Below are 18,339 nucleotides of genomic sequence, written 5' to 3' on the forward strand. Positions count from 1 at the left end.
TTTTCTGCTTTAGCTTCCAAGTTGCACTCCTGAGCCTAGTACACCTTACCCGGTCTAGCTCATCTGGTTCCACGCCATGCTCAATAAAGACTTCAATCAGCTCTCGAGACATGCCATATGTTGCCTTACCTCAGGACCTTCACACCAACTGGTCCCTAGCCCATGTGCCCAGCTTCCAGGCTCAGGCACATTCCCTTTTCTTCCAGGTTCTGGTGTGCTATTTTCTCCTGTATCCAGCTGGATACATCCTAACCCCATTGAACTTCATTTTTTTTTCCTTCCTTCCTTCCTTCCATCCTTCCTTCCTTCCTTCCTTCCTTCCTTCCTTCCTTCCTTCCTTCCTTCCTTCCTTCCTTCCTTCGTTTTCTTCCTTCCTCTCTCTTTCTCCCTCCCTTTCTCTCTCTCTTTTCCTCCTTCCTTTTTTGCTTCCTTCCTTTTGCCAGTCTAGGGTTTGAACTCAGGGCCTGAGCACTGTCCCTTAGCTTTTTAACAACAAAAAAAAAATCTTTGTGTGTGTGTGTGTGTGTGTGTGTGTGTGTGTGTGTGTGTGTGTGTGTGTGTGTGTGTGTGTGTGTGTAATGTCAGTCAGGGGTCTTGAACTCAGGGCCTGGACTGTCCCCAAGCTTTTTCACTCAAGGCTAGTACTCTACCACTTTGAGCCACAGCATCACTTTTGGTTTTCTGGGGTGGTTAATTGGAGATGAGGATCTCACACACTTTCCTGCTTAGGCTGGCTTCAAACCATGATCCTCAGATCTCAGCCTCCTGAGTCACTAGGATTACAGGTGTGAGCCACCACTGCCTGGCTTCCTTTAGCTTTTTTGCTTCAGACTAGGACTCTACCACTTGAGCCACACCTCTACTTCTAGCTTTTTGGTGGTAAACTGGAGATAAGCAACTCATGAACTTTCCTGCCACGGTCAGCTTCAAACTGTGATCCTCGGATCTCAACCTCCTGAGTAGGTAGAATTACAGGTGTGAGCCACCAGTGCCAACCTTGAACTTCATGTTCTATCCCCTGTTTCATCATTGTGTTTATTCCTAAACCTTCAACTCAGGGGTCAGAGCCTGGGCCAGTCTCATTTCTAACTATAGTGCTTCACACAGTAATAAGGTTCAGCACTGAATAAATCTTTGTTAACAAATGACCCAACTGTGGTATCTGCCCACCCTCCTTACTACCAAGAAGTCCCCACTGACCTCTGACATCTGTGGAAAGAGGCTGATGGCCAGCGGCAGGGCCAGGCCAAAGGCTGCCAGGCACACGAGGCTTTGCACAGGCAGGAGCAGCCTTGGACGCGCCTGTAGGAGAGCTGTCCTGTTGAGGAGAAGAAGAAGGAGCCCTATGAGGCCCAAAGAAGGAGTGAGCTGGTGCTAGCCACCATGCTGGGTCCCACTCCATCTTAGGACCAGGGAAGCATGGCTGCGTAGCCAGTGCCTGCATGCAGCTAATAGATGTAGTGGAATTCCATCTTTGGGTCCTTCTGCAATCATCACTGCTTTCCCTAGGCCTGGACATGAAAGACACTGCTGTACCTTCAGCTACTCAAGTCATAAATGGACACTTGTAGGAGACCCACACAGTGTTCATTCAGGCTCTATCAGGGTCACACACCAAGAAGACAAGAGAAAGTCTGTCAGCCCTCCTCCTAGACAGACACACACATTGATCACCTTCAATGGTACTTCATAATTAAATAGCAAACAAATCAGAGTTGGTGGGGGTCCATGGGAGTAGAGTTGGGAACAAAGCACACATATACCTACACACACAGGCACACACACACACATAACCCCAAAAGAGATGATCCTGTCTTACGAGTGGGAGCAGAAGGCCTTCCACTGAACATCTTATCAGCTTCCACTCAAGAGCCATGGAGAAGGACAGTGATCTGGCCAAGGCCAAGGCCAAATCTGCCAGAGACAGTTGCTCTTGGCTTTCACCTTCAAGACCCTTTGCCAGCTTCATCCTTAGTATATCACAGCTGGTACCCACTCTTTATAACAGCAGTCTTTGGAGTTGGGATTCCTCCCCTTCAAGGATCCTTAAGTCCTTAATCTCCAGGACGGAATAGGTTCCTCAGACAGAATAGAGGCCACACTGGCTAGCCAGCATACCTGCACAATACCTCTAGGAGCTATTTGGCATGCCACTTGGGAGGCCCAGGGGTACCAGGAATATGGACTATGTGCCAGAGGATATTAGATGGACACTAGGTCTGACCTTAATAGTTACCTCAACAAACATGTGACCAGCTCCTGGTATAAAAGGGACATGTTGGGGCTCTGTCCCTTCCCCACTTAAGTAGGCCTGGCCCTGACCATAGTTGAGAGATCTCTGGATCTTAAATGTCCATCAAAGGCCATGTGTGTTAAAGGTTTAGTCTTCAGCATGGTGCTATTGAAGCTAGGCACCAGTGGCTCACTCCTGTAATCCTAGCTACTCAGGAGGCTGAGACCTGAGGATTGCGGTTTGAAGCCAGCCTAGGCAGAAAAATCCCTGTGAAACTCTTATCTCCAATAAACCACTAAAAAACCAGAAGTGGAACTGTGGCTCAAGTGATAAAGCGCTAACCTTGAGCATGAAAAGGCTCAGGGACAGCCTAGGCCGTGAGTTCAAGCCCCACAACCAACAGAAAAAGAAGGAAGGAAGGAAGGAAGGAAGAAAAGGAAGGAAGGAAGGAAGAAAAGAAGGAAGGAAGGAAGGAAAGAAGGAAAAAGGAGGGCCTAATAGGAAATCTTCAGGTCACTGAAAGAATGAGACACCACCCCTTTCTCTTCACTTTCTGTCCATCAGGAGGTTGGGTTTGAGTTGCCTTCCACAGGCCTAAAGCAACAGGGCCAATAGATCATGGGTAGAATGCTCGGAACCTATGAGCCAAATAAATCTTTTCTCTTTATAAATTGATGATCTCAAGCATTTGTTATACAACTGCTACCTTAAGGAACAGGGCCTCAGTGTGTGGGTGTGTGGTCAGGCAAAACTCCTGTATCACCCTTACCTTTTAGAACACTTATCCCAAGAGCCCCAACTTGGGAGCAGTAGTTCTCACTTCCATGTGCACCAGAATGATCTCGTGGCTGGTTAAAAATACAAACTCCTTAGAGGCCCTTGAGCCATAAGATCCTAGGTTTTAGACCCTTATCATGAGTCTTAAATTGATGATTCCTTGATTACTTCTGAGGAACCCCATGCCAGGATGCTCCCGCTCAGGTATTAGTAAAGAATTACACATCGCTCCTGTGAAAACAAAAGGGTCAGCCGCGCTGGGCCCCAAGTAAGTGTTCAGTAATTATGTTACCATTATAGTTGTGGTTATTGCCTACATTATGAATGAGAAGGAGGTAAGATCCCTGTGGCCAGCTGTCCAACAGCCAGAGTTGAAGCCAAAGTGGAGCTACTAGAGAAGAGGCAGTTTCCAAAGATGAACCACAGGGCAAAGAAACCTACAGCAAGCTCATACCCAATCTCTCCTTCTGATCCATGCTAGCCCCATTCCTCCTGGACTTCTACAGGAGGCATGGAGAGACTGGGAGAGGCTGATACTGGCCCTAAATGGGCTTCCAGCTGGGATCAACTTCTAAGCCAAACCTGGAAGGTGGGGCACACAGTTGACTCCCTAGCTAAAGTAAGGCTGCCTTTCTATTCCAGTGGCAGTGGCAGGGAACAGGAAGCTCCTGGAGGCACAACTTGGAGGGTCACTGAAGGCAGGACAGGGTAAGGAAAAATGAATGAAACTCTTCCAGGCAGGTGGGGACAGGACCTGGGCTCAGTCCTTGGTTCTTACTGAGGGCCAAGGGGACACCAGACAGAACTCCTTTCAAGTGGGTTGTGACCTTGACTCCTCTCAAGAGGATGTCTGTCTGAAGTCTCCTTCTGGGCAAGTGAGGGTTCAGGAAGCTCCCCTTCTCCCCCCCCCAACCCCAGCCCAAGCTCCCAACTCAGGATGGAGGTCCCAGGCTGCAGGCAAAATAGAGTCCTTAGCCCAGAGCAGGGAGCTAACACAGCAGGATGGGGGAGGGGAGGAGGAGAGGGAAATGGCAGGAAGGGATTGGAAAGGCAGCTGGGGGAGTTAAAATATGCAGATGGAGAGATGTGCGAATGCCTGGAGAAAGGAAAGACCCGGATCCCAGAGAGTGAAGGAAGCTGGGGGAGCGGATTCAGGGACCCACTGTGGGTGCTGCCTGGACCCTCACATTGCTTAGATCCAGTCTGTTGTGTTTTTCCTGTCTCAGGGCTATAGGTGTAGGGGAGTAAACGGTGGCCCTCTGGATCTGGCATAGGCACCTGCCTCTGTATTGGGTGGTGGTTACATACAGGAAGCATCCAACCCTGGGTCTGAACCCAGCTAGTAGATGCTGTGGGGAGGGCCTGGGGTGTGAAACCTGTACCTGCAGGGATGGTGGGGGCAGAGGATGTCTCTGGAGTGAAAACCTTTGCTAAGCTTCACTTCCATCTTATCCTAGCAGAAGGCCTAGGCTCCTTGGCTCTGAGTGCTCCCGGAGAGGATAAACTGAGGCCAGAGGCAAGCAAGTTGAATCCCAGCACTCCCCCCCTCCCCCAGCCACCACACAACAGCTGGTCTCCCAGTGCAGTGCATTCCTTCAGCACTTGGAGCGCAGTTTTCGTTTGCACTCCATTAATTTGCAAGTAGGCTGCTTTGTAAGTGTTCTTTTGTCTTTTCTCCCAGCCTGTCCAGACCCCCACACCCAACCCGGGCACAGGGTGGGGGTGGGGGTAAGGGGGGACGTCCCCTCCCACTAGAAGAAAATGTGGTACTTGGGAAGGCCCTACAAAGAATGCAAAATGACAAGCCTCAAAAAGCAAGATGATGAGGGCAAGTATCCATAGTTTTCAGGGAAACTGAGGCTGGGGAAAGTTCCATGACGACAGCACACTGACAGAAAGTGGCTGAACAAGAGTCTAGATTTCATTTGCTACTAGAAATCTCAGCTCACCCCACCTTTCCTTCCACTCACTCTTGTGGTTCCACACTATATGTGAGCCCTGGAAGTCTTTGAGACACGAACTAGACCTCCTTTTGTTATTCTTTGGGGAACTCTGGGCCTAGACTCTTTCTTTTTCCCAGAGAACCTCTCAGGAGCTCCAGGAACGGACCAAGCACTTTCAAAACTGCCAGGAGCCTCAAATAGCTAACCTTTCACTACCCTTCAGAGGCCTTCTTTGGAGCCCAAACAGATCCAGACAATGTGTCACCCCAGACACAAGGCTGGAAAGGTTCAGAACTAGAATAATCATAGTACCATCTCCTAAGGCTTCCAAATCAAAGTTTAAGTCCTCAAAGAAACGAGAGACACTAACCATCATTCCACTTTCTAAAAATTCAGCTCAGATACAGACTGAAAAGGCAATAATACAAACCATGTCCTCTCCCCCTCCCCCCACTCTGCACATTCTTGCTGATGGACAGGTCTGTGAATGATAGCTGAACCAACTTTCTACCTCCTCCTGGTTCTAGTTCTAGTTCTCAGGGTACCCCCAAGACCTGTATACTGGGCTGGGAATGCAATACTGTGAGATAGGGCAGGGCTATATCCCAGATGAACAAAGGATGTCCTGCAACATGATAGCCCAGCCAGCCAAGTGCTTCCACATTCCGTCCTTCAGAGCAGTGTGACACCAGCCATGGGCAGATGGGACTCTATCTCCCTGAGCGGCTTTCCTGAGCCCCAGAAGATCAGCTTGCTACAAATCCTAGGCTTCTAATGCCCTTCAGTGCCTGTTTGAGAATAAGGATGTTTCACCTGTCCTGTGAATGCTCTGTCTTACCACACTGGTACAAGTGCTAGGTTACCAGTGCATGACAAACCTATTTCACATTTTCAAAGTCCAGGATTCAGCTGAACTGAAGACAGAAGCCTTGCCTTCCTTATTCACTCCTTGTCTCTGCCAGTACTTTCAGTTATTGGTATTTGGGGACAATCTCAGTTTATGAGGGGCTATATACACAAGGGCCACAGCAAACTTGCAAACTTCCATACCACATGATGAGATGATGATGATGATGATGATGATTTTGAAGTTCTGAAGATCTAACCCAGGGCCTTTAACATGTTAGGCAAGTGCTCTGCCACTGAGCTACATATCCAGTCCCAGATTTTCCTAAATTCCAGTGCTTAACATGCCCCTGCTCAGGAATACCTAGAAGCTCCATCCTCTTCTACAAGAGAGGGTTCATCTCAGCTGGGCACACAGGGCCCCTCATTTAGCACCAGTATGCTTTGCTTCTGCCAGATTGGACCCTTCCAAGCTAGAAACCCTGCCCAGAAAGACCACTCTTCTTCAAAGTCCTATCCTACACTCAGGCTCAGTGTGGCTCTTCTCCAGAGACTAGAACACCTTGCTGCTGGGCCCATAGTGCTGCCTCCTGGCCCTCATCTGGCCCTCATCACACTCTACCTGGTCTCACCTGTGGCTGACAAGGTATACTTGTCTTTCTGATGTCAGACCCAATGGAGGGCAGGACCCAAATTCATGCTGATGATCTAACACGGTCTTAAGACCTGAGAGCAGCCAATGTGATAGAAAGAGCCCAGGCTAGCCTACCATCCTTGACCATCCTAGTTCTACCATTCTCTAGTGTGTGACTATAATTAGAGGACACACATCTCTTTGCTTTCTTTCCCAAATCTGCAAAATGGGGATGTCATCATATCTCTTCACACTGTTTGTTAGGAGGATTAAATGAGAGCACTCATTCATTCATTTGTTCATTCATTTGTTCAACTATTACTGAACACACACACACACACACACACACACACACACACACACACACACACACACACACACACACACACACACACACACACACACACACACACACACACACACACTGTTCCTTAGGCTTGAACCCTGGGCTTGGGTGCTGTCTTTGAGATTTTGTGTTCAAGGCTAGTGCTCTATACCACTAGAGCCACAGCTCCACTTCTGGTTTTGGGGTGTTTAATTAGAGATAAAAGTCTTACAGACTTTCCTACCTGGGCTGGCTTCAAACCACAATCTTCTGATCTCAGCCTCCTAAGTAGCTAGGATTACAGGTGTGAGCCACAGACACCCAGCTATGTTCACTTATTCTTTATGGTCATGACAAATATGCATCCTTAGAATATCTCTCTGAGAACATCTCTCCTGTTTTGTAAGAAGAAACTAAGTCTCATCAAGGTGCTGAGTTACTTCATGGTAGATGCTTTCAAGGGGTAGTGCTAACCCCAAATCTAGTCTTCTTATCATAATCCCCAACCTCTGTTGCTTAGTGGTCCCGCATTGTTTGTAGAGTATAGACATTCTCTCTCTCATTGTCTTTCTCTCTCTTTCTCCCTCCCTCCCTCTCTTTCTCTTTCTCTCTCTCAGGCACACAGATACTCCCTCAAACTGCCAACCCCTCAGAACTGGGCCAGCCTTGTTCACAGACTGTCTCTGGGATAGTCTGTGGATAGTCACATGGGATCTGCATAGCATAAGTCCATGAATTCTCAAGGAACCATTGCAGCCTCACTGTCTGGGAGTCTGAAAATGGAGCAGGATATTTTCCATCCTTGAAACAAAAACGAGCAAGCTGCCAGCAGCTCCCTTCCTTTGCTCTGGGCCCACTGGTTCCTCTTCCTCACTCTCCTCCCCAACAGCTCCTCCATCCTGCTGCCCAACTCACTTCTCCAGCATGGACATGACGATCGGGGGAAGCACCAGGATGGGCATGGGCAGGACCACTCGCGTCAGTGCCGTCTCCAGCAGGGCCTGCGGGGGGGAGGGGGGAGAGGAGACAGGTTGTGGTGAGAGGGGTTGGGGTGGGGGTGAGGGACAGCCACCTGGCAGTAAACTGCTGCCCTGGAGCCTTAGGTGTGTGTGCACATCTGGCAGCATGGAATTATTCATGGCACAGTTCACTAACTATATTCTAGACACCAGGAAAAAAAGCCCACATCTTCATCTTCTTACCACACACATTTGAAAAGAGCAGATTCCTGTCACCTGCCATGTGCAGGGAGAGGTGGTAACAGAAGCATCCCAGGAAGGCACTGGTGTTCAGGAGGTCCATGGAGGACCTGAGATACTCTCAAAACAAAGCAGAAGCAGGGCTCAATGTGGTGGCTCATGCCTATAGCACTAGCCACTTAGGAAGCTGAGGATTGCCATTTGAAGGCAAACTAAGCACACAAATCTGACTCTTTATCTCTAAAAGATAAAGAGCAAAAGGCTAGAACTGGAAGCATGGCTCAAATGATAGAATACTAGCCATCAGTGAAAGAGCCTCGCAAGAGTACCAGACCTTGAGTTCAAGCTCCAGTACACACACACACACACACACACACACACACACAAAGGTGTGGTTAACACCTATAATCTCAGCTTCTCAGGAAGCAGAGGTAGGAGGCTTTTGGTCCTATCAGCCTGGGCAAAAGCTGGAGACCTAATTTTGAAATATAATAAAAGCATGGATGGGGACATGGCCCAAGTGGTAGGGTGCTTGCAAGCACTCCACTCCAGTATCACCAACCAGCCAACCAACAAAACAATAATACCAAAAAATAAAGCAGGCATTGTAAGAGCCAGAACAAACAGCTAGAGCCAGCTGAGCCACTGAAGGCTGGGTACTGAGGAGAGGGAAGAGGTTGTGGGTGTACTTATTAGAGATTCAGAAGTCCTGGCATCTCCTGGCTCTGGAGAAAAGCTTCTGCTAAGCAACTGAAGTGTCTCTATGTAGGCTCTGACTAGGCCTTTGATCTTGGAGAACCCATGGGATTCCTGAGGGTCATAGCATGATCACAACTCAGGGGCAGTTCTGTGTTTGGACAGTCACTGTGGGGAGTCCCTTTAGCCCCATGGCTCCCATCCTCAGTGGAGGCCCCAGGAATGGCTCAGAGCTCACCAATCCCTAGTTTTTCCCCAGGCAGCAAGTAAGAGGTCAAGTCTGACTGAAGGAAGCCCAGGGCTGCAGGAGCTTGGCTTGCCTTGTGGTTGGGCTGTGCGGAGGAATTATGGCTGACCTCTCTCACAAGGGCTGGTTGCAGAAGGAGGCTAGGAACACATAGAAAATTGAGGCTAAGCCAGGCGCTGGTGGCTCACGCCTGAAATCCTAGCTACTCAGGAGGCTGAGATCTGAGGATCCCGGTTCAAAGCCAGCCCGGGCAGGAAAGTCCGTGAGACTCTTATCTCCAATAAAGCACTAGAAAACTGGAAGTGGCGCTATGGCTCAAGCAGCAGAGTGCTCTCCTTGACTGAAGAGCTAAGGGATAGTGCCCAAGCCCAGAGTTCAAGCCCCAGAGCTGACAAAAAAAAAAAAAAAAAAAAAAAGAAAGAAAGAAAAAAGAAAATTGAGGCTAAATCCACTCTGATGATGGTTGGAAGGCTGAAAGTTTCTTTCAGGAACTTGGACTTTTCATGATTAGTCCCAGGTAGAGAAAAGGATGGAAGGCCTTAGAGCTAGGGCACCGACTAGAGGATGCACTATTAGCATGGCACCCCTAGCCTCTCTCCCTTCAAAGCCCTGGATGGGTCCTGAACTTCCTGAGACTGGTGGTGAGGGAGGATCTATGGCTATGAAGAGGCCTCATGGACAGGAGAAAGGCTCTGGCCTCAGGTGGGAGCTGCTGAGAGACAGGGGCTGGAGCAGAGGTGAACGCTCAGTCCATTCATGGCTGACTACTTATTCCATCCCCAGCACTCACAGGCCAGAGCCTGGGGTAGCAGGATGAGCCATCAACCATCAGGATGAAGGCTGGGAAAGCACAGGATATGGGTTTTAAATCCCGTGTGCTAGAGTGGATGGGACCAGGGAAGCCATAGGTAAATGAGGGTCTTGTGAGAACACTCTTCAAACCATGCAGTGGCCTCTATCAGCCTGAAATCCTTACACACACAGTGCTGGCTCCCACTGCTAAAGTCCCCACTAATCACACTACCTGCCATTGCTCAGGCTTTCTGTTCATACCCAGGAGGATGTGGAGGCCTAGGGAGGGTGGTGGCAGGGTCCTGTGCCTTGGACTGGGGAAAAAGCCCTGGGGATTCTCCTCTGCCCTCACCAATTAACACCTCAACTGAGGAGTTGGGTCCTGAGGGGCTGAGACAAGAAATGGAGACCTTTCATAGTGTCGATGAGAGGGAGGTTGAAGTGAGGAACCATTAGAGGGGACAAATTTGACTGGGAACAGACTGTGAAGCCTAGGGCTCATACACAGTGGGGCTGGGGTAGGCCGCAGTGAGGAGGAGACATCCAGAGCACAAAAACAGCGTACTATGGTGATGCACATGTTATGGGAAAACCAATCCCTTCCCAGGGCCTCTGCCCCCCCCTCCCCTCCCCCCGGCCAACTTACATGTCTGGCTGCAATCTTGGAGGAGCCCACAAGGTTGCCATCAGCATCCAGGACATCAATCCCTTCCTCCAGCTCCCCGTACCGCATGAGGACCACGTTGCAGATATTGGCACTGGCTGAAGAAAGAGAGAGAGAGGTGCAAAAGCAGGGGTGAGGTGGAGGATGGCTTTCAACTTGGCTCCTTCCCTGCTCAGGCCACAAGGGTGCTGAGGATGTGGTTCTGTCATCCTATTAGCCGGGGGGAGGGATCTGGAGTCCCTCAGGCACCGGGCAAGTAAAAATAACAGGTGTTAGGGGGAAAGTATTCAAAGCTCAGGGAGCTCAAGGTCGCTGCCTTCCTTTGGGGCAAGCCCTATAATCAGATGAAGTAGCTTCTAATCTAGAAGGATCTCAAGACCCTCCTCTTTGAGGTCTGGTGTTCCATCACCAGCAGCTCAGCTCCCTGGGCCATCCGGGGCTCTCTTGAAGTGCTAGTTCCCATGTTCCATATTCAGCCCCTCCTGCCTCTGCTCAGAGTGAATCAAATTCCCAGAGATTTGCATCCCTGACAGCAGGTGCCAGAGCAGGCAGGAACCTCAGTGCTCACCCAGCACCACCCCCTCATCATATGGATGGAGATGGAGATTCAGAGGGGAGGGGGAACTTCTCTGAGGTCACACAGAGAAGTGGGACAGAGCAGACAATCGACAGTGTCTAAACCTCTAGGTACCCAGGAGCAGGTATGTGGGGCCAGGCAGAGTGGTTCAGACACTTCAATTGGCCCCGCCTGTCCCTGAGCTCATGGAGACTTGGACTGAGAGGAGGCTCCTGGCTTGTTAGTAAAGCACTAGATGCGGAATCTGGGGGGGGGGGGCATGAATCAGTTAGTGACTAGCACAGGGTACCTCTTCTTGCCATCCTCAACTGGGATTCACTGGGCTGATTGTGAGGTGCTGGTACAGATCTGGACTGAACTCCTCCAGCCCTGCTTCAGGATGGAAGTGGGGAGACTTGGGGGTAGTAGGCGGGTGGGAAGTAGGGGGGTGACAAATGCAGAGCCCGCCTGCTCCATTCCTCCCCCCAAAGCGCCTTGCTGTGTTTAAAGTTTTAATTTTTGCTAATTAATGTCAATTAATTTTGTATAATGAGTGTTTAATTTTGGGGAGTGTGTGAGCCTGGGAGCGACTGCAGTTCTGGGCTGTGAACGCTGATTAGCATCAACACCTGCTGCTTCCCCCCCTCTGGTGGGGGGGGGCACTGGGTTTGGGGAGCTGGAGGGGTGGCAAGGCCCAGGGTGCCGGAGGAGTAGGAGGGAGCCCACAGATGCTCCTGAGGTCAAAGCCAATGGCTAGGGAGCCCCACAGTCCAGAGTGCTCACAGCTGGGGGACAAGGCCTCTGGAGATGAGGGGTGGCTTAAAAGCTTGGGCCCTCTGAACCTCAGTCTCTATTGCCATAAAGGGAGGAGGTGGAATAAACCAAGGCAAAGACCGAGAGGCTTTGCAGTCTTTGGAGAGGAAAAGCAGGAGAGCAAAACACAGTTCTAAAATGTATTTAGAGCACATATGTCATCTCTGCTGTCTCCACACTGTGGAATGCTAACCACAGCGGGCCCTTCAAGCCTCCCGTCCTCCGGGCCCACGGCAGACATGCTCACCTGTCTCAACAGTGGCTTTCAAGCAGGGGCAATTTGGGGAGACATTTGGCCACGTCTGGAGGCATTTTGGGTTCCCAAGATCTGGAAGTGCGGATGAAGGTGCTACTAGCGCATAGGAGATGGGCTGGCCAGAGCTGCTAAAGGTCTCTTGGCTCCAAGGACAGCTCCACAAGAGATTATTGGTTCTCATATGTCAACCGTGCACACATTGAGAAAATCTTATCTCAGCCACAGCAGGAGAATTAAGAAAGAGCAGCAGGGAATGACCTGGAGGAGGGGGGCCATCTGGGTTTGGGTCAGTCTTAACTCTTATGTTTTTCCAGGTGTCCTAGGACACCCAGGGCCCTAAAAGGGCCCCCAAAAGGTCTTGGCACCTGGCCGCATGTTACTGACACGCCCTCTAGTGGTTGGAGCTATGCTCTGCATCCCCAAGTTGAGGCTGCTAGGTTCGGTTCCCAGAATAACCAAGAAAATCACTGGAGGGGAGAAGGGCTTTCTGCCCTGGGAGACCTGGATCCCTGCCGCCTGAGAATACCTTCCACCACTGCCGCCACCAGCACCACCATCAACACCACCACTGCCGCCACCACCACTTCAGGCAGAGCCAGATTACAGTTATGTGATCTCTGAGCACAGGCTGCACCCACACCAGGTCAGAGGAAGCTGAAGACAGTCAAAATGTCTCCAGTCCCTATTTTGTATGTATATGTGTGAGAAAGCCTGGCAGAAAAAGAGAGTGTGTCAACTTGGAGGTGTAGACCAGCCCCAGGTTCATGGTGGCATCTTACTCTCTATAATTCCCAGATGTGGACTATAGAGGTAGCAGGGCACAGAAGGGCTTGGTTCAAACACAAAACCACATGAGACCAAAGTCAAAAGCCAGCCTCCTTTTTTTCCCCTCAGGCAGCCTCTCTACGACACTACTGGGGGCCCTATCTAAGCTAGATGGATGAAAAAAAAGACAGGGAAAAAAAAAAAGCTTACAGCCCACTTCTGAATGATGGCTGCTCCAAAGCTCCCTAGTGGAATAGTGGCCTATGTAACTCCATGTAACTACTGCCTATGTGGATGGCCATGCCCTATAATCTCTTCTGTCCATTTACACAGAACTCGTATATGTGCATGCTTCCAACATCCCTAGTCGTGAGTAGTAAGAACACAGGGCTGGTACATGCCAGAGAGGAGGGAAAGGAGGGGAGAGGAGGAATAGGGTGGAAGAGAAGAGAGAAGAGGAGAGGAGGAGAGGAAAAGAGAGGAGGAAAGGGAAAAGGAAGGGAAGGGAAGGGAAAGGGAAAAGGAGGGGAAGGGAAATGAAGGGAAGGGAAAGGGAAGGAAGGGGAAGGGAGGGGAGAGGAGTAGCGCAATCATAGGTCTCTTTTCTAACACAGGAAAATATACTATTGACAGTATCATCAGGTTAATTAAGCAGTCTGTTAGAGATAATGTTAAGAAAGCTGGCACATTTTCAACTCAGATTGACACCATTCAAGACTCAACATAACTGATGTTGGAGCAGCAATGCTTGGAAATGTCATGAAAAGAGAGAGAGAGAAAGGAGAGCGCTTGCTTCACACTGATGGCAAGCTCAGTGTGAAGTCCTGAGGAAAACGCACTTGACTGCTGCAGATGTTCTCACATCTGACCCATTGTGAGGTAACGTCATGAAGATTGTGAACAGCTAATGAAGCACCCAGTATAAACGCCATAGTATGGGGGAAAAAAGAAAGAGAAGTAGACAAATGTGCAAGAACATTCTCAGTACGAAGGCTTCAGGGAAGTCTGTCCCAGTAGCCAGCACAGAATAAAGTAGCTCAACACAGTGCAGTCCAGCATCATACATACCTGTGTGGGAAATGGATTGGTAGGAAAGTAGTTCTATCAACTCACTGGGGAAAGGATCATTCAAACACTAGAGCCATAGGCAATTGATTTTGAGAAATTAGGATTTCATAGCTCTTCAATTCTAAGATCTAGTTCCCCACATCTATCTATCTATCTATCTATCTATCTATCTATCTATCTATCTATCTATCTATCTATCACCATCAGCCTATCTACTGTTTATCTACCAGTACTGGAGATTTGAACTCCAGGGCGTAGCAGTTGCTAGGCAGACAATCTACTACTTGAACCACACCCTTAGCTTTTTTTTTTTGCTTTCATTATTTTTCTAATAAGGTCTCTCTTTTTGCCAAGGACAGCCTGGACTATGATTCTCCTTTTTATGCTTCCTGAGTAGTGGACAGGTGCACACCACTCTGCCTGGTCTATTTATTGATCAAAATGGGGTCTCTTGAACTTTTTGTCCAGGTTGATCTTGAACCTCAATCCTCCTACTCTCAGTAGCTAGGCTTATGGGTATGAGGCACTGAGCCCAGTTGCATTTTATCATATTTTAATGTTTAGAAAATCATGACGTGAGCCAGGTGCTAATGGCTCAAGTCTATAATCCTAGCTGGTGAGGAGGCTGAGATCTGAGAATCAAAGTTCAAATCCAAGAGACTCTTTAGTCCAGTTAATCACCAAAAAATGATAGACACTAGCCTTGAGCAAAAAAGCTAAAGGAGAATGTGAGGCCCAGAATTCAAGCCCTAGTCCTGGCACAAAAATCAACAAGAACAAAACAATGTTGTGTCCTAAGGCATGGGGGAGGGGACATCTTACCTGCCAAGGCCACCATAACTGCCTTTATCTGTGTGAACTTTGTCACATGGAGAGGAATCTCTTCATTCAATTGTCACCTCAGCCGACCACAGCAATCCACACAGAATTTGAACTTAAACTTAGATTCCTAATTGTTGCCTAAAACATCTTTTTCAAACTTACACTATAATGGTGCACGGACATGAAAAGTTATTGTACATGCAGAAGATTGTCTGCCAGATACCAGGCAATGCAATTAAAGGCAGTAGAAATTGCCAAACCATAGATAGCTACCCTAAAGAAATGCTTGCCCATATGCACAAAGAGACATTTACAAGGATGTTAATTATAGCACTGTTTGTAAGAGCAAATAATTAGAAACAACCTAAATGTCCACCATTAGGGAACTCACATGGGAAGATCTCCAAAACAAACTGTTATGTGAAAAAAGCTACTGAGTATATGCATGATGATTTACTGTATGTAAAAACCCTGTAATTGCTATCCCCGTGCATATGTGTGCATAAATCCACAGGTAATGTTTTGGAACCTCATGTCTCACAGAGCACTGCCCTGGGAGCAAAGAACTCAATTTGAGACTTAGGGCCTGTTATTTAGAGGCTTCTGCATTTTTACACTAAATGATTGTATATTATTTGAATTTTTATAATGTGAATGTAATCATGCTATACAAACTTTTAAAGCCAACTTAGGTGCTGATGGCTTATACCTATAATCCTAGCTATTTGGGAGGTTAAGAGCTCAAACCCAGCCTAGGCAGGAAAGTCTGTGAGACTCTTATCTCCAAAAACCTACCAAAAAGCTGTAAATGGAGCTGTGGCTCAAGGGATAGAATACTAGCCTTGAGCACAAAAGCTCAGTGAGTTCAAGCACTGGCACACACACACACACACACACACACACACACACACACACACACATCTTAGAGATTTGTTGTTGTTGTTTGGTGGTGCTGGTGACTGAACTCAGGGCTTCACTTTGCTAGGCAAGTGCTCTACCACCTGAGTCATAACACCAGTCCTGTTTTCATTCTATTAGAAATATGAGACTGGGAAAATATATTTATTAGCTATGATAATGTTAAGCTATGGAGGTCAGTGGTGACTGATTCCCAATAACTATGGTATTCCCCAAAAATTATTTGAAATGAATAGCGACAATTCTCCCTTTGCCAGCGATTGGTGTAGAAAGGGACAGGTGACTCAACCCTAGCGAATGAGGGCTGTCTTCTGGGAATCCTGGGAAAGGTCCCATCCCGTGTGAGGGGCAGATAAAAGACAGAGCTTCTTGTCCTCCCAACACAATTGGGAAGATTGGAATTGCTTTAGTTGTCTTATGACCATAAAAGAAGCTAGCTTGAAGAAGAAGCCCACTAGGCCACAGCAAAGCAGAGTAAAAAGGAAGGGGAGACTTGCTGATCTCATCTGAAACTAGCTGTCTGTAAAAAACACATTTAAAAAAATATTATTTAAGGAGTGGAGGGTTTTTTTCTTATTTCAGCAAAAACACTCACAATCGAATAGCTTCAACATTATTAAGAAAAAGATTTGGTGAAGGAGTATTGACACATCTCTGATATCCTAGCACTATAGAGGCTGAAGTAGGAGGATCACAAGCTTTAGACTAGCCTAGTCTACACAGAGGCCAGCCACAAAAAAAAAAAAAAAAAGATAAAGATAAAAAACCATGAACTCATTCTTATGAATGGTCAAAGGTAACTTTCTGAAGCTAAGAAAAAAGTCAATTTGCAAAAGTTTTTAAAAATACATAACAGAACCTAATCCTCATTGGTTAAATGGTTTACAAAAGGCTACTTCCAGCCTTTGACTGGTTTTCCTTACTCTGTTAGTGGTGTCTTCTGTTATATAGTTATATATTTTAATATATCAAATATACATATTTTAGTATATCAAATAAACCTTTTCCCTTTCTGTTGTGTATTTTTGGTATCATTAAGAAATTTCAGGGCTGGGCTGGGAAGGTGGCTCAGCAATAGAGCGCTTGCCTTGCATGCATGAGGCCCTGGGTTCGATTCCTCAGCACCACATAAGCAAAAAGAAAAAAGCTGGAAGTGGCACTGTGGCTCAAGTGGTAGAGCGCTAGCCTTGAGCTGAAGAGCTGAGGGACAGCACCCAGGCCCAGAGTTCAGGCCCCACGACTGGACCCAAAAATAAAAATAAAAAAAAATGAAGAAATTTCAGGGCTGAGGGGTATAGTTGAAGTTGTAGAGCACCTATCTAACAAGTGTGAGTACCTCAGTTTAAACTCTAGTACCAGTTTAAAAGAAAGAAAGAAATTCCACTGATACTTCAATGTTCATCTCTGCTTATTTTTTAAAGTATTAAACTATTACTTTTCACATTTAGGCCTATAATCTCTCTCTCTTTTTTTTTTTTTGGTCCGGTTGTGGAGTCTGAACTCTGGGCCTGGGCACTGTCCCTCAGTTCCCTCAGCTCTTCAGCTCAAGGCTAGCCACACTTGAGCCACAGCGCCACTTCCGGCTTTTTTTTTCTTTTTGCTTTATGTGGTGCTGAGGAATCGAACCCAGGACCTCATGCATGCAAGGCAAGCACTCTACCACTGAGCCACCTTCCCAGCCCCAAGGCCTATAATCTCTATGGAATTTATTTTAGTGTATGATATAAAATAGGTATCTCCTCCTTTCATTGCACAGGGCAAAGAGTTACAACTGGGTAAAAGGTGGGAGTTTGCCCACAGCCCTGACCCTTAGTTTGATCCCCTTCCCAGAGGCAGCGACAGTAGCTAGGTTCTCATGTCCTGCCCAGATGATCTGTGTATTTACAAGCGTGCATGTACCATCTTCACATGCAAATCCCAGCAGAGTGGAGTGACATTTAGTAAATGATGATGAATACCTAAATACTCGCAGTCCCTGTTACTTCATCTGAGAAGCAGTGCTGAATGGCACAGGTTTTCTTTTCAATAGCTTGGGAATCTGGGGACATGTCACACCCATATTGTAGTACCAAGCAAGGACCAGGAATTTCTAGACTGGAAAATCAGCCTGTAAATCTAGCTGTGGGCTGACTTCAGGGAAGATTGCTACTAACAATGCATCCCTCTTCTGAAAAGCTTCCTCTTGCCGAATTGCTGTGTCCTTGGCTTTGCACTCTGCATTGGTTTCCTATGGTTGTAGATAAATGCTCAAGCCCAAATCACATACTCAAAACCCCTTCTTCCTCCTTTGTGCATCTCCCTCCCTCTGCCGCAAACCTTCTGACTTTCTCTGCTTTCTGAATTTTAGGAATGGTAAAAAAGCTCAATTGGAAGGCCATTCTATTCAGGAAATACTGTATGTCAGGTCCTGGGCAAGCTTCTCTGAAACACCTATGAGATCCCTGTATAATTTTTGGGCCTGTCTGGTCATTGGACCCTTCCCTAAAACCTAGGGGGCCATGTAGCTCATTCTAATAACAGACTGTGCTCTTAATTAATTAATTAATTTTATCAGGAGATCTTGCCACCCTTGCTGGGCTCCCATTTATCAGAAATACTTTGACTAGTCTGATTATAGACTCCTTCCTTCATTATGGTCATCTCTCTTCCTCCTCCTCTTCCTCCTCCTCCTCTTTCTATTTTGTGTTAGTCCTTAGGGGCTTCAACTCAGGGCCTGGACACTGTCTCTGAACTTCTTTTGTTCAAGGTTCTAGTACTTTTTTGCTTGAACCACAGCTTCATTTCC

General features: G+C 47.7%; 1 protein-coding gene across 4 annotated transcripts in view; it reads right to left on the reverse strand.

Moving 5' to 3' along the window:
- The window catches only part of Sfxn5 (sideroflexin 5), a 130,201-nt gene that overhangs the window by 33,231 nt on the left and 78,631 nt on the right, over positions 1-18,339 (reverse strand). For 3 of the 4 annotated variants that reach the window (XM_069988962.1, XM_069988964.1, XM_069988963.1), the window contains exons 11-13: positions 10,339-10,454; positions 7,674-7,759; positions 1,201-1,318 (exon numbers count right to left, since the gene is read on the reverse strand). In XM_069988962.1, coding sequence (XP_069845063.1) covers positions 1,201-1,318; positions 7,674-7,759; positions 10,339-10,454 — 320 coding nt within the window. The remainder of the gene's footprint in view (positions 1-1,200; positions 1,319-7,673; positions 7,760-10,338; positions 10,455-18,339) is intronic. The other variant, XM_069988965.1, reaches the window with a different exon arrangement.

The sequence above is a fragment of the Dipodomys merriami genome, unplaced genomic scaffold, assembly GCF_024711535.1.
Source record: "Dipodomys merriami isolate MVZ:Mamm:240054 unplaced genomic scaffold, mDipMer1.0.p SCAF_37, whole genome shotgun sequence".
NCBI lineage: Eukaryota > Metazoa > Chordata > Mammalia > Rodentia > Heteromyidae > Dipodomys > Dipodomys merriami.